The 13,659-nt window shown below is 28.1% G+C and overlaps 4 protein-coding genes across 4 annotated transcripts; 1 reads left to right on the forward strand and 3 right to left on the reverse strand.

Moving 5' to 3' along the window:
- Positions 1-1,138: 1,138 nt before the first annotated feature.
- GO595_004299 (iron-containing alcohol dehydrogenase) lies at positions 1,139-2,329 on the reverse strand (the record flags this gene model as incomplete). Its single annotated transcript, XM_067917416.1, has 1 exon — positions 1,139-2,329. One exon carries the CDS (start codon positions 2,327-2,329, stop codon positions 1,139-1,141), a length of 1,191 nt encoding a protein of 396 aa, XP_067775423.1.
- Positions 2,330-2,992: 663 nt separating this feature from the next.
- GO595_004300 (Synaptobrevin family protein) lies at positions 2,993-3,637 on the forward strand (the record flags this gene model as incomplete). Its single annotated transcript, XM_067917417.1, has 1 exon — positions 2,993-3,637. One exon carries the CDS (start codon positions 2,993-2,995, stop codon positions 3,635-3,637), a length of 645 nt encoding a protein of 214 aa, XP_067775424.1.
- A 7,929-nt stretch (positions 3,638-11,566) lies between these two features.
- On the reverse strand, positions 11,567-11,905 carry GO595_004301 (transcription and mRNA export factor ENY2; the record flags this gene model as incomplete). The annotated part of the gene is made up of 1 exon (XM_067917418.1): positions 11,567-11,905. The coding sequence occupies one exon, from the start codon at positions 11,903-11,905 to the stop codon at positions 11,567-11,569; it is 339 nt and encodes a 112-aa protein (XP_067775425.1).
- Positions 11,906-11,939: 34 nt separating this feature from the next.
- Positions 11,940-12,770, reverse strand: GO595_004302 (DNA binding / methyl-CpG binding protein; the record flags this gene model as incomplete). Its single annotated transcript, XM_067917419.1, has 1 exon — positions 11,940-12,770. One exon carries the CDS (start codon positions 12,768-12,770, stop codon positions 11,940-11,942), a length of 831 nt encoding a protein of 276 aa, XP_067775426.1.
- Positions 12,771-13,659: the final 889 nt, after the last annotated feature.

Raw genomic sequence — 13,659 nt, forward strand, 5'->3', positions numbered from 1 at the left:
ATTTATTATATGACATTTCAGAATTGTATTTCATTAACTAATATCATATTGCCAAATTCAATTACTTATATTGACTATTATGCATTTTTTCAATGTAAATCATTAGAAAATATAATACTCCCAGAAAAATTAGAAACAATTAATTACAATGTATTTGAAGAATGTATTTCATTGAAAGAAATCAAAATACCAATTTATGTATCTTATATTGGAAGAGAAGCATTTCTTAAATGCACAAGTTTGGAAACGGTAATCATCGAAAGTGATGTTGAGCAGATTATATGTTTTGCATTTAACAACTGTCCCAATCTCAGATGTGTATATTATTATGGTAATTCGCAGCCATCATTTACATCAAATATCTTTTATAATTCTCCAGTGAAAATTGTTATGACAAATGAAACATATGACAGTTCAAGATTTGCAGAATTGGATGTTGTCAAAGGTGAAACCATTGATGAATGTCTTCCTAATTATACACAGACAAGTGTGCAACCAGATACGTATTATTACTCAAATACAAATGATCAAACAATTTCACATTATTTCTCTGATACACATTATCACACAAGTAATGTATACAGTTCATTACCTTCTGATGTAACTTTGTCGCATTCTTTTACATTGACACAACGTTTAATTGAAACAGAAACAATTTCTTTAAGCAGATTTGTTACATTCAGTCCTTTACTTTCCATATCTGAAGATGAATATACTTATATTGACACATCATTTATTTACTATTCATACATTGTGGTTCAATTCTCTTTTTATGAAACTTATTATTATGGATTTTATACACTGATATATCAAAATTATGAAAAGCAAAACAACAAAAATGGAATTATCATTGGTGTTTGTGTTGCTTTGGCTGTTGTTATTGTTATTTTGTTGGTTATTTTGTTAATTCGAATCAAAATACGTAAGCGAACAAACAGTGTAAACATCGAAGAAGCCGAAGAAGTCAAAGAATTTGGTGAAACAACGAACAAATTTTCGGCTGGTTTAAACGTAGCGAATGTTGACGAAGATCCATTTGCAGCAGATTTTAATGAAAGTAATGAATTTGTTAAAATATAAAAATAAATGAATAAATAAATAAATAAATAAATAAAGAAAATGAAAAATTTTTGTTTCTTTAGAAATCTATTTCGCGATCATAGAAAACTGCGAGAAGTAATTTCTCCATTTCTTCTTGTGTTGGTTGGCGTGGGTTAGAGCCTGTGCATGCATCACCGATTGCGTTAGTTGCAACTGCTGAAAGTTTATCAAGAAATTCCTTCTCGTCAATGATTCCGCCTTCGTATTCTTTGATGCACGTAGGAATTTCGAGTTCGACATTCATTTGGCGAATTTCTTTGATAAGTGAGTCGACAAGTTCTTCTGTGGTTGAGCCTGGAAGATGAATGAAGCGCGCAATTTCGGCATAACGTTCTGCGGCTTCTGCGTTCTTAGAGTTGTATTTGATAACTTTAGGAAGATACATAGCGTTAGCGCACCCGTGGATAATGTGACCGCCGCTGTATGCTGCACCTGTTTTATGTGCCATAGAATGAACAATACCAAGAAGTGCATTAGAGAATGCCATACCGGCAAGGCATTGCGCATCATGCATCGTCGCACGGCAATTCATGTCACCATTAAATGACTTAATAAGATTTTCATGAATAAGTTTGATGGCATGAAGTGCAAGACCATCTGTGTAATTGCAATGAAGTGTTGAGACATATGCTTCAATGGCATGTGTAAGTGCATCCATACCTGTGTGTGCTGTGAGTTTCTTGGGCATCGTCTCGGCAAGTTCAGGATCAACAATGGCAACATCGGGTGTGATGTTGAAATCTGCAAGTGGATACTTAATGCCTTTATGATAATCTGTGATAACAGCAAAGGCTGTAACTTCAGTGGCTGTGCCAGATGTGGATGGAATAGCACAGAACTTCGCTTTAGTACGAAGTTCGGGGAAGTTGAAAGGTTGAATAAGTGACTCAAAGGTGGTCTCTGGATATTCATAAAATGCCCACATGGCTTTGGCTGCATCAATTGGTGAACCACCACCAATAGCTACGATCCAATCTGGATTGAACTTGCGCATCGCTTCTGCTCCACGCATAACTGTTTCAACTGATGGATCTGCTTCAACCCCTTCAAAGGTTTCGACTTCCATACCTGCTTCTTTAAGATAATTAATGGTCTTTTGAAGAAAACCAAACTTTTGCATCGAGTGGCCGCCTGTAACAACAATTGCACGCTTACCTTTAAGGTTCTTTAAGTTAGCAAGTGCACCTTTGCCATGATAAAGATCACGTGGAAGTGTAAAACGTCCCATAGGAATGTTTTTTCCAAAGTGAAATGATTGCAGGCGACCAAAAAAGCGCTATCAATTCCTATCGAAGATACTGAAATGGCTATCGTCGTTTATCAAAGCCTATCTACCGGATTCAATTTTGCGTACAATTCAATATTTCACCACTTTTCACGCTTTCTGAAAACTCAAAGAAAAAAATTCAACTTTTTAATAGAAGTAGATTTTAACCTTCAATTTTCAATAAAAAATATTTTTACATACACTTGCAACAATTACCAAAGCGAAGAACCATTTCATAGAAATCCATTATTAATGCAAAGGTTTCTTGAAATTAATGGTTAAATGCAATATTTTGAAAAAATTAAGATAATCTTTTATTTTTGATTTACACTCAAAATTTTGAATTTAAAATTCACACTCACACCTACGTTTGGCTTCATATTCTCAATTTCCTATTTTTTTTTTTTTCTTTGTTGATATTGAAAAATTTGATATTTTTTTTTAATTGTTTTCTGAGTCCAAACTCTTTTGAGACCGGAACTTTGAAGTTCTTAATTTTCTTGCTCAAGTTTCTTTTATATAAATTTAGTTTTTTTTTTAATAAAATGAAAGTATTTAACGTCCTCCTGTCAGTTTTGGTCAAATAAACGCAAAATAAAATGACTATCTTTGTTCGATTTTCAAATGCCAATTTACTTCATTCATGTTGTTAGACTAAGTGATTCCCTCATCTTAACATCAACAATGGACGATGACTCAAATGCTTCATCGCTTAAAACTGAAGCTAAACGATTTTATTCACAAATTAACCAAAACTCACCACCGAAAAACAGTTTTAAAATGACCAATGGAACGATTTATATTTCTGTTTATGGAGAATTTTTCTCATCCTGTGTTACAGATCCTAATTTCCCACCTTCTACAGCTTTTCAAATGCTTGATGACGTTAACGCAAGCTTTAATAATGAATATGGTGAATCTGTTTCAGCAGCAGAACGTGAGTATGTTTTTATGGAATTTCATACAACACTTGATGCTTTACGAGCACAACATCTTAAAATCTCAGCTGACGCATCAATGGGTAAACTTCAAAGTGAACTCAATGATGTTCAAACGGCTATGGCGAACAATGTTAAGACAGCACTTATTCGTGAAGAAATGCTTAGTGACATCGGAGATCTTTCAGAGAAACTTGGGCAAGGCGCGAGCATGTTTGCATCTGACGCGACAAATTTAAACAGATATTACTATTGGAACACGTATGGAAGGCCTGCGACAGTTATTTCTGTTTCAGCGTTGATTTATTTCCTGGTTTCATTAGTGATCTAAACATAATTTATTTTTATATTTTTATAATTTTCTAAATTGTTATATGTTTTTATAATAGTTTTAGGAAAAGTTCTTTAAATATAAAAAATAATGTTTGAAAGTTTCATTAAATGTTCAGTACATTAATTAAATTAAAATATATTACTTAATTGTTTGAATAAATTTGCTGATTAAGTGATGAAAAAATGTTTTTTACATCTTCATGCTATTCAATGGTTTGGCATTTAGCACATCATATTATTATTTTATTTTTTTGATTTTGTCTGTTTTGTTTGGAAAAAATTCTGATATTAATTAATTCATTTTAAAAGGGCTACATGGTTAATGTAAATAATTAAGTACATTTCTTTATTAAAGATCCAATCTTTCAAGTTGTTCACAATTAAATATTATGTTGAACAAAGCCTCAACGATTGCAAATTAAACTCTTTGACAGAAAATTTTATAATCCTGGTTACTTTCTTCACAACTCAATCATTTTGCTAATAAATGTATTCTTAGTGATATTCGTTGTTCCAGTTCCATCATATAATGTAGGTGAATCACAAGGAAAAAAGTTATGTTGAACATGTGCATTAGCCTTTAATTTCCAGCTCAATCCAATCCTTCATCAAATCTATAAGAACCAAAGTCACATGTTAAATGCTGATTCTAGGAAGTATACTTCTATATCCTCATTAACTCAAAACGCTCAAAAATGGTTCATCAAAAGGCATAATTGTGGATAATGGCTCAGGTGTTAAGATGGAAGTAACATTATGTGATAATACGCACAATTTCCCAGAATAGCAAGGAACATGAATTAATTGTTAAATTTGGGTGAATTATTGTTTCCATGGCAAACAAATTATTGGCAATAATACAATTATTAAATATTCAAGTGATAATCTGATGTACTCCAATTGCAACAATGGTAAATTCACAATTCTGATTATATTAAACAATTTACAGTATCAGGCGATAGCGGCTTCTGGGTTCTGGTACAAGAAAAGAGATTGCTCATTTGTATAAAATAAGCAAGTTTAATTTTTTTGAAACAACAGAACCATTAAATAAGAATTGCTTATGATATCTAATAAAATATTATAATATACATAGGCATTTTCAGGAAGCAAATCGATTTGCTGAAGATATTAAGAAGAAAAATTAATAAATAAGATTTAAGGATAAAATAAACAATTTTAATCAGATCTGGTTTATAATAAATAAACATGAAACACAAAAGTGAAATCAAAAAATGGTTTGTGAAGTTAACTGTTAAAATCGTTATCAAAATCATGGTTTCTATGTAACAATAAAAGAATTTTCAATTAAAAGCGAAAAAACTGACATCAGACCTTATTATCATGCTATGTTTGTACTTATAATAACTAATCAAATCGAAATGAGTGCTATTTATTGGCTTAATGGGAAGAAAGTCTATTAGATCATTTATAGTTGTATTGATCTATTACTAATACCACTATAAAAAATGTCATGTAACTAAATTTAACGTTTTTTAACGATTAATAGCTATTCAAAACTTTGGTTCGTCCTTATGAAAATGTCATTTTTTTGGTTTGGCAAATGGATGACATTTGATATGAAAAATAAAAGTGACAACATTAAAAATGAAAATTTCGAAAATGAGCCCAACCCCATCTGCAAGTTATATTGAGGTTTCCATTCTGGATAAACTCATTAACAGTAATAGTAACGATCAACAAAAAATTGCCGACTATATGATTGATCTTCTACAATTATCTAAATTTCAATCATTACCACAAATTATGTCAATAATATTTTCCACCCTACAGGACAAAGAATTACCAGAAGGCAAACGAAAATCCATGGATTTTTATCTTATGTCAATTGTTACCGAATTCCAAGAATCATTTTTGTTTCGCTCAAAGATGATAGAATTTTTTAATTCATTAAAAAACCTTCCCATAGGTATACTTACCAGTGTTTCTTTATCCACAGGTATTATTCTTACTACCTTTGCCTTCTTTTCCAAAACATCACTCATTGCCAAACGATTTCTATCACAAAAGCTTTTACCAAATGTTACTCCCGAGGTTTTGTCGTTAATTAAGCCCAGTATTCTTGATGAAATTTCCACACTTCAATTAGATAATAATAATCCTGATGATAAACTTAAAGCCATTTCTTCATACATTCATAATCAAAAATCTAGTATTATATCCACTACATTGCCATCTTTAAAAACGCCATCGCTTTATGACATCGTGCTCGAAAGCGATTCTTTGACACTAACATCACAACAACGGCTTAAACGTCTTTTTGACTTTTTCCCAAATTTCAATGCGCGTCATGCGGCCTCATTTATTACAGCGATATCATCCAGTCAATGTTGTTTTAAAGATTATTTTGGGAAGAAACTTGAAGATACACAACGGAATCGAATCATTGATGTTTTTCGTAGTACATTTAATCAACTTAAAATTGATTTTTATCAAGTTATAGAGTCACTTGATCAAGAAGAAATAGACATTAATGAACCAGATGATTGTGGCTTTATATTAAACATATTAAATTCATTACAAAATGATAAAAGTATTTCTGTTAAGACATTTTTAACTGATTGGAAGAACCAAAAATTACAAATATATTATTTAATATATATATCACAAAACAAATTAACATATTTAAATTGGAATGATTTAACATTTGCTAAATTAGGCGATTATGAACCATCAGAAACATTAAATTCATGTTGGTTATGTTTAAACTTTGTTGAGCGCTTATTAAATTTATCGGAAACATATTTAACAGAAGTTACATATTTATTTAATCGAGCGTCAGATAATTATTCGATAAGTATATTAATTAGTTTTGGGCAAATTTATAATCAACAAAAATATAAAATACTTTTAGAATCATCAATGAGTTTTTTAACTAATATATTACATACATCACAAGCTCCAAAAGTAATACAAAATTTATGGGATTTAAGTCCGAAGTTTTGTCATTGGTTATTCCAAAATTATTATTCTAAAAACCCAACGAAACGTAATGTTATACTTGAATTAGTTGGTAATCATTTAGATGATTTATTAGATAATGGAGAAATTGATTTAATAATTCAAATTGGTTTTAATGCATCATTTAAAAATATGATTAAAATTGATGAATTTTTAGATAAATTATTAAAGAAATATTCACAAGATATAATTAATAATATATTTAAATATGTTAAATCAATTGTTTTAGATTCGATATATTCTGCTTCGATATTATCAAATATATTAAATTCAATGTTTGAATATTTTTGGAATCAATTTTCAACTTATCCAAATGAAATTAAATTATTAATAAGTACATTATATTCTATTTGTGATAGTTCTATTATAAATATAAAACAATTTTCATTTAATTCTTCTTTACCATCAGTTAAAACACCGAAAATCAAAAAAGTTGCATCGGAATATTTTTCACAATATTTCGAAGATAAAATTAGTTTATCGAAATTTGTTTTATTATTTCATCAAAACCAAATTAATAATTTAGTATTATTTCAATCAATGGAACATTATTTATTATTAGAATTAAAGTTTTTAGATAAACATACTCAAAAAATAGTTGAGAAACTTGGCGAATTAATTGGTACAATGATAAATGAGAATTTATTTAATGAGAAACAACTTAAATATATATTTTCATTCTTTATAAAATCATTTCAATTAAATTCATCATCAAATGAAATATTATTTTCTACAAAATCATTAATCATTTGTTATCAAAAATTAAAAGTATTACCACAATATGCATTTTCATTAATGAAAACGCCATTATTTAAAACAACGCAAACTAAATTATATGAAAAATTAAAAATTTTATGTTCGAAATTATCATCTACAGTACAAGTTACACAAATATCATCATTAACTATTCATCCAACCTTAAAACGATTTGAAGAATTACAATCACCACCACCACGAATATGTAAATATGCACAAACTATTATTAAAGATCCAACTATTTTAGAATCCAATTTTGAAACTTTAGAACCTTATATAGATTGGATAGCATTACATATAGTAACAACGATTCAAGATCATCCTAAACTTCTAAAAATTATTATACCACATTTAACTAAACCTTTAATTAAAGTTATCATTGAAGCATCAATCTTTGAATCGATACAACTAATTTCTAATCCAAAGTTTGTAGTATTTGAAGGAAATTTTATACGAAGAAGATTAATAATATTAGGAAGTTTAATTGGTAAATTAACATTAGGTCGAAATCAATATATTCCAGGTCGATTTTTAGATATAAAACATTTATTATTACATTCATTTTCACAAGGTAAATTATTAGGAGTAATATCATTTGTCCGATCAATATTATGTTGTACAACTCCATATTTATTTCCACCTAATCCATATATTTCAAGTATATTACAAATTTTAGCATCTATTCATTCAGTATCATTATTAAAGATTTATATTAAGAATCAAATCACAACAATTTTCACATATTTTAAAATTAATCCTAATCAATTAATTACAGTCGAATTAATACCTTATGTTAAAGATAATAATAATGATTTTATAGTTAAACCTTGTCCATTAAATTATTCTGTTTCATCAACAGATTTTAATCGATTTATACAATTAGATGAAACTACGATATTAACATATTCAACACAAAATATTATAATTTCAAAGCCCTTAAAAGAATCACAAAATGAATTAAAAGATAAATTACGGAATTTATTAGCTAAAGCAATTTATTTATTTTGTAAAAATGATATTTCTAATAATGCTAAAGTTGCAGCGTCAACAACATTTGAATTAATTACAAATGATTTTGTTTATAGTAATAACATTAAATTAATGCAAGAATCAGCTTCAATATTATCTAAACAATTAGCGTCAGGTTTATTATTATCTACAGTATCACAACGATTAAATCGACATTTATTAAGTAATATCATAAAAGAATTTACACAATCTGATATAGAATGGATTAATCAAACATTAATGTTAAATAATAATTGGATAATCCAATTCTTACAAGATATAATATCATTAATAGCACAAAAAATAGTTCAACAAAAAATTGATGATTATGAAGAAAAGAAAACTTTAAATTCACATTATCATGAATTATTAAAACAACATTCACAAATATTATTACCACAAATATTATCACCTACAGAACAAGGTTATTCCATTGAACATCAAAATATATTTCAAGAATTAAATGAAATACTTTTATCACCAACACAAATTACACATTCTGAAATATATTCAGATAAATCAATAAAAACTAATGAAGATTTCGAACGATATTTACGGAATTTATCGAAAATAATTGCTAATGAAATTCAACAAGAAAACTTAAAAGAAAGTTATCAAGAATATTCAGGCACTAATATGTTATTACAAACTTGTCCTAATATTGGTAATACATTTGAAGATTTTTTATCAATATTAAAATCAACCATAAAATATATGTCTAAAGTTACACATGTATTAAACAATGAAATATATTCAGAATTATTAAAATATATATTACGAATGTTCCCTTCAACATTTCCTACACGTGCACAAAGTCATGTAATTAATTGGTTACATAATAATATACCATCAGTTGAATTATTAATTGAACTTATCAAGAATTCATTAATTACTACGTTACAACTTGATAAATTATTTTTTGAAAGTTTAAATAAGAATCCATTTAATTATCGATTATTTGGATTTGCAATAAAATTCTTAAACACAGCTATATGTAAAGATAAAAGTATTTTACCCAGTGAAATGATTTCGACTTTAACATTTGTAGTTACAACACCACCGAATTTATTAGAACCAAATACAACACAAAGACAAACATTAATGAATGAATTAATTATAGTACATTCAGAAATGGATATCCCATTAACAGTATTAAGTCCTGAATCTAAACTTCAAACTATGTCTACATTTGATCCGATTGATGATATTAAAGAAGAAATTATTAATAACATTAAGAATTGGAAACTTTTAATTAATAATAATTCTAATGATGAAATAATACAACAAAACTTTAATAAGTTATTAAGTTATGGTATTGATACATTTATTAGTATATTTTTTTCGGAAGATTTAATTACTGTTAATGTCTTTTTACAATATTTAAAACATTATAATTTGTTTCATAATTATTGGGATAATATTGAACAAACTATCATTAAATTAATTGAAGGTAATTCATTAGTTATTAAGTTTGATATGCGGAAATATTATTCCATTTTAATCAATATATCAAATCATTGTATTAATGATAATGAATTATTAATAAAATATGGAAATTTATTACATAAAATTCGACCATTAATAATGCCTACATTTACATTTTCATGGATACAACTTATCACAGAGAAACATTTTATTTATTTATTAATTAATGAAAAGATTAATTGGAATTTAATGAAATTATTAATTTGTGATTATATTTCATCATTAGTATTCACAAGTGATTCTAATTTCTTAAATGTCTTTGATTTCATTTATAAATCATTTTTACGATTTCTTTTAATTCTAATTCATGATTTCCCTACATTTATAATATATATCACACCAGAAATTATTACATTTATACCATTTAATTTCACTCAATTACATAACTTATTATTAAGTACAAATCCATTAAATAAAAATATACCAAAACCTTCAATAAGTTTAATACCAAATCTTTTAAACATCGAAGGAATCAAAGATTTTAATCCATTAATTCAACCATTAAAACAATTAACGAAAGAGTTAAAGTTTTCTAATGTTAATTCTTCTACGTTTAAAGAAATTGCATCTAAACTTAATAAACAAAGTTCGAACGGATCAATTTCTGCGTTTATTATCTTTATAACGAATGCATTATTAAATGGCGTTAAAGCTGAGAAAATTATTAATGAACCAATCGAAACTTATTCATCAATACATTTATATTTCATGATCACAAGTTTGATCGATGAATTAAGTTATGATTCATTAATAGTTTTAATTAATGTGCTCATCGATCAGTTACGTTTTCCTTCATTAATTACATTGTTCTTCATGAAGACTTTAATGAATTTGTTTAACTATAAAACAAAAGATAAAATTTGTTTGGACGAAATGATATTGTTGACTGTAATGGAAAGAATAGCAACGTCATTGCCCCATCCGTGGGGACTGGAAATGTTGTTGTGCGGCATTCTGGTCGATAAGGAGATAAATATATGGGAAAGACAGTTCATAAAGGAAAACGAACACGTGAAAAAGATACTAAAAGCTGCGGAAGAAATGTTGTCAAAATAAATTAATCTATAAAATATGTTGAGTTTCAATAAATAAAATAAAATAAATTAATATTTGGAGTATTGGTAAAGGAGTATCGACTGCTCCTGCATTGTGAGCTATTTAATTGTTATCAAGTCAAACAAAATTTCATTTCATTACAAGAAGTTGTTACAATAAATCAAAAATTATAACATGATGTAAAAAAAGTAAGGTCATTGAATGAATGATTATTATAGGATAATAAATTATCTTTTCCTTATTAATAAATGATTTATTATTTAATGATAGATTATTGAATCATTGCTCGAGATGTATTTTTTTTTCTAGATGTTGACAAATTTAGATCAAGATATAATGATTTTTTGAGTTTTGATTTAAAACTCCTTAAATTCACTTGATAAACTTAAGATAAATGGTTTAAGAATTCACAAGTAATACAAAAAAAATTGAAAATGAATTTTGTAGTATATAATTAGTTGAATCTTGAATTTTGTCAAATTGATGATCTTCGAATAGTTCAAAAATGTTACTATCACTTAACATCGCTAACTCATTAGAAATGTGTTTTAATAAAATAACATATAATTAAAAACATAATTTTTATTTCATACATATAATAATTTTTTATTGAAAAATATCTATAAACTGGGCGTATTAGTTATATATTATCTTCGAATTGGGTTTTAAGGAAATTGGATAATTTTGATTTAACTTCATTTGCTATATTTTCTGGAAATGTATCACGTACTTTAGAAGAAATTTTTTGATAAAGAATGTCTGGCGTTACATTTTCAATTCCAATTTCTGTGATTAACTGACTACACATTTGATTAATTTGTTCTTTCCATTCTTGAACTTCTGGAGATTGGTTTAAATATGTCCTTATTCTTTTTGTTTCTCCTTGGCTTTCAAGAACAGCTTCAACCTCTGCTCGAACTTCAGAATCTGGAACATCTTCCCATTGAATTGCCATGATTTTTGCCACTTTTAAAGACATTTGATATGAAATATGAAATGCGTTTCTTTATTCATTAAATCACTTTTTCAACAATCCGAGAATCTCCTGGCTCTATTCCTTGGTCATACTCCCACCACCCGCTGTCATTACGTTGTTCCCATCTCGGTTTTTGCTCGTTAAATATTTCCTGTAATGAACAGTCAGCTGTGAATCCTTGGAAAATTGTGTCTGGATTAATCTTCTGTTGCAACTTGAGTAAGTGTCTTAAGTGTTTTCCGCGTGCCCATCGAGGAATCATTTTTCCATGAATTTCGATTGGGTTATCTTCATATATTTCGTCGTCATCTTGTGGTTCATCATCGTCATCTGACATTTGGTACGACTCTGGAATAGGTTCTTCTCTTTCAAACGCAAATATAGGTCCAGCAGGTTCTGGTATTTTGTCTGAATCTTTCTTATTTTGGAGCATTTCTTGCCATTTTTCTCTAAAGGAGCTTGCTGACTTCGAGAGTTCACTCATCTGATCACTGGGATCCAAGGTAAGTTTGCTTTCTTCTGTTTCGGTTTCTTCTGTATTACTTCCATAACATGAATAAGTTTCAAGTAAACAACAATCATCTACAAATTTGAAATTATCACCATCAGAGTCGAGGTTAGATCTGAGTGATGGATTAGATAAGCTTTTCCGAATACTATTTTGAGAAGATGATCTTCTTTTTTGATTTTCATTAATTCCTCCGAGAGATGACCTCCTTTGTTTATTGTCCTGATCCGTGTCCTGTTTAAGGGTACTAGGTTCATATTCTTTATCTGATGATTTTGGTGGACAGAAATTATCAAGTTGAGCATTAATTGTTTGAAGCCATTCGAAGTTCAATTTTTGTGACAAATCAAAAGTTTTCATTTCATTTGCAAGTGTTTCCAAGAGTTCATTGACCTTTTCGCATATTTTCGACATCTAATTATTCCCTTAACGTACAGTTTTTCTTATTCAATATAAAAATTAAATAACAGCTGAAATTGAGAGTAAATTGGTTATTTTTTTGAATTTCGCCACAACGAAACCAAACAAAGTTTGTTAAAAAAAGGAAATCACCAACTAAGATGTTTTTAATTTTTTTCATTAATTCGTTCGAAATTTTACAACAGAATTATGCTATTGGTTTGGAGCAAACAATAAGTGTTGGTTCATTAAGAAGTTATCATCGACCAATTCCTTATGATTATTCCTATAATGATGTTTTTTGTATGCCACAAGAAATTCAAGCAACAAAGAAAACAATTGGGGAGGTTATTACTGGTGAGAAAATTCAAACAACTCCATATAAATTTATTTTAGGTGAGAAGAAACCATATACCTTAATTTGCACTAAAAAATATGATGAAAATCAAAAAGCTTATTTAACAAAATTGATTGATGATGAGTATTACTTTAATTTTATTTTTGATAACATTTCTTGTTCATCAAAATCAACTCAAAATCAATTGATTCCAGGAATTAGCATTGGATATATTCAAGACAAAAAGCACTACGTTAACTCTGACCTTGCTTTTCTCATACATTTGTCTTCATTAACTGGTGAAACAACAATCAATGGTTTTGACGTTATTTCTGCAAAGCCAACAATAAATTCTAATACACCAGTTGCCCTTGAAGATGATCAAGAAATCAAATACAGATTTTCAATTACATTTGATGATGCCATTCAAACAACAGATATTATTAGAAATCAAAGATTTACACATCAAAGAATTTCACCCCGAATGTTCTTGCTGACACTTCTGTCCGTCAT

The sequence above is a fragment of the Histomonas meleagridis genome (genome assembly GCF_020186115.1).
Source record: "Histomonas meleagridis strain 2922-C6/04-10x chromosome Unknown contig_26, whole genome shotgun sequence".
Classification (NCBI taxonomy): Eukaryota; Parabasalia; order Tritrichomonadida; family Dientamoebidae; genus Histomonas; species Histomonas meleagridis.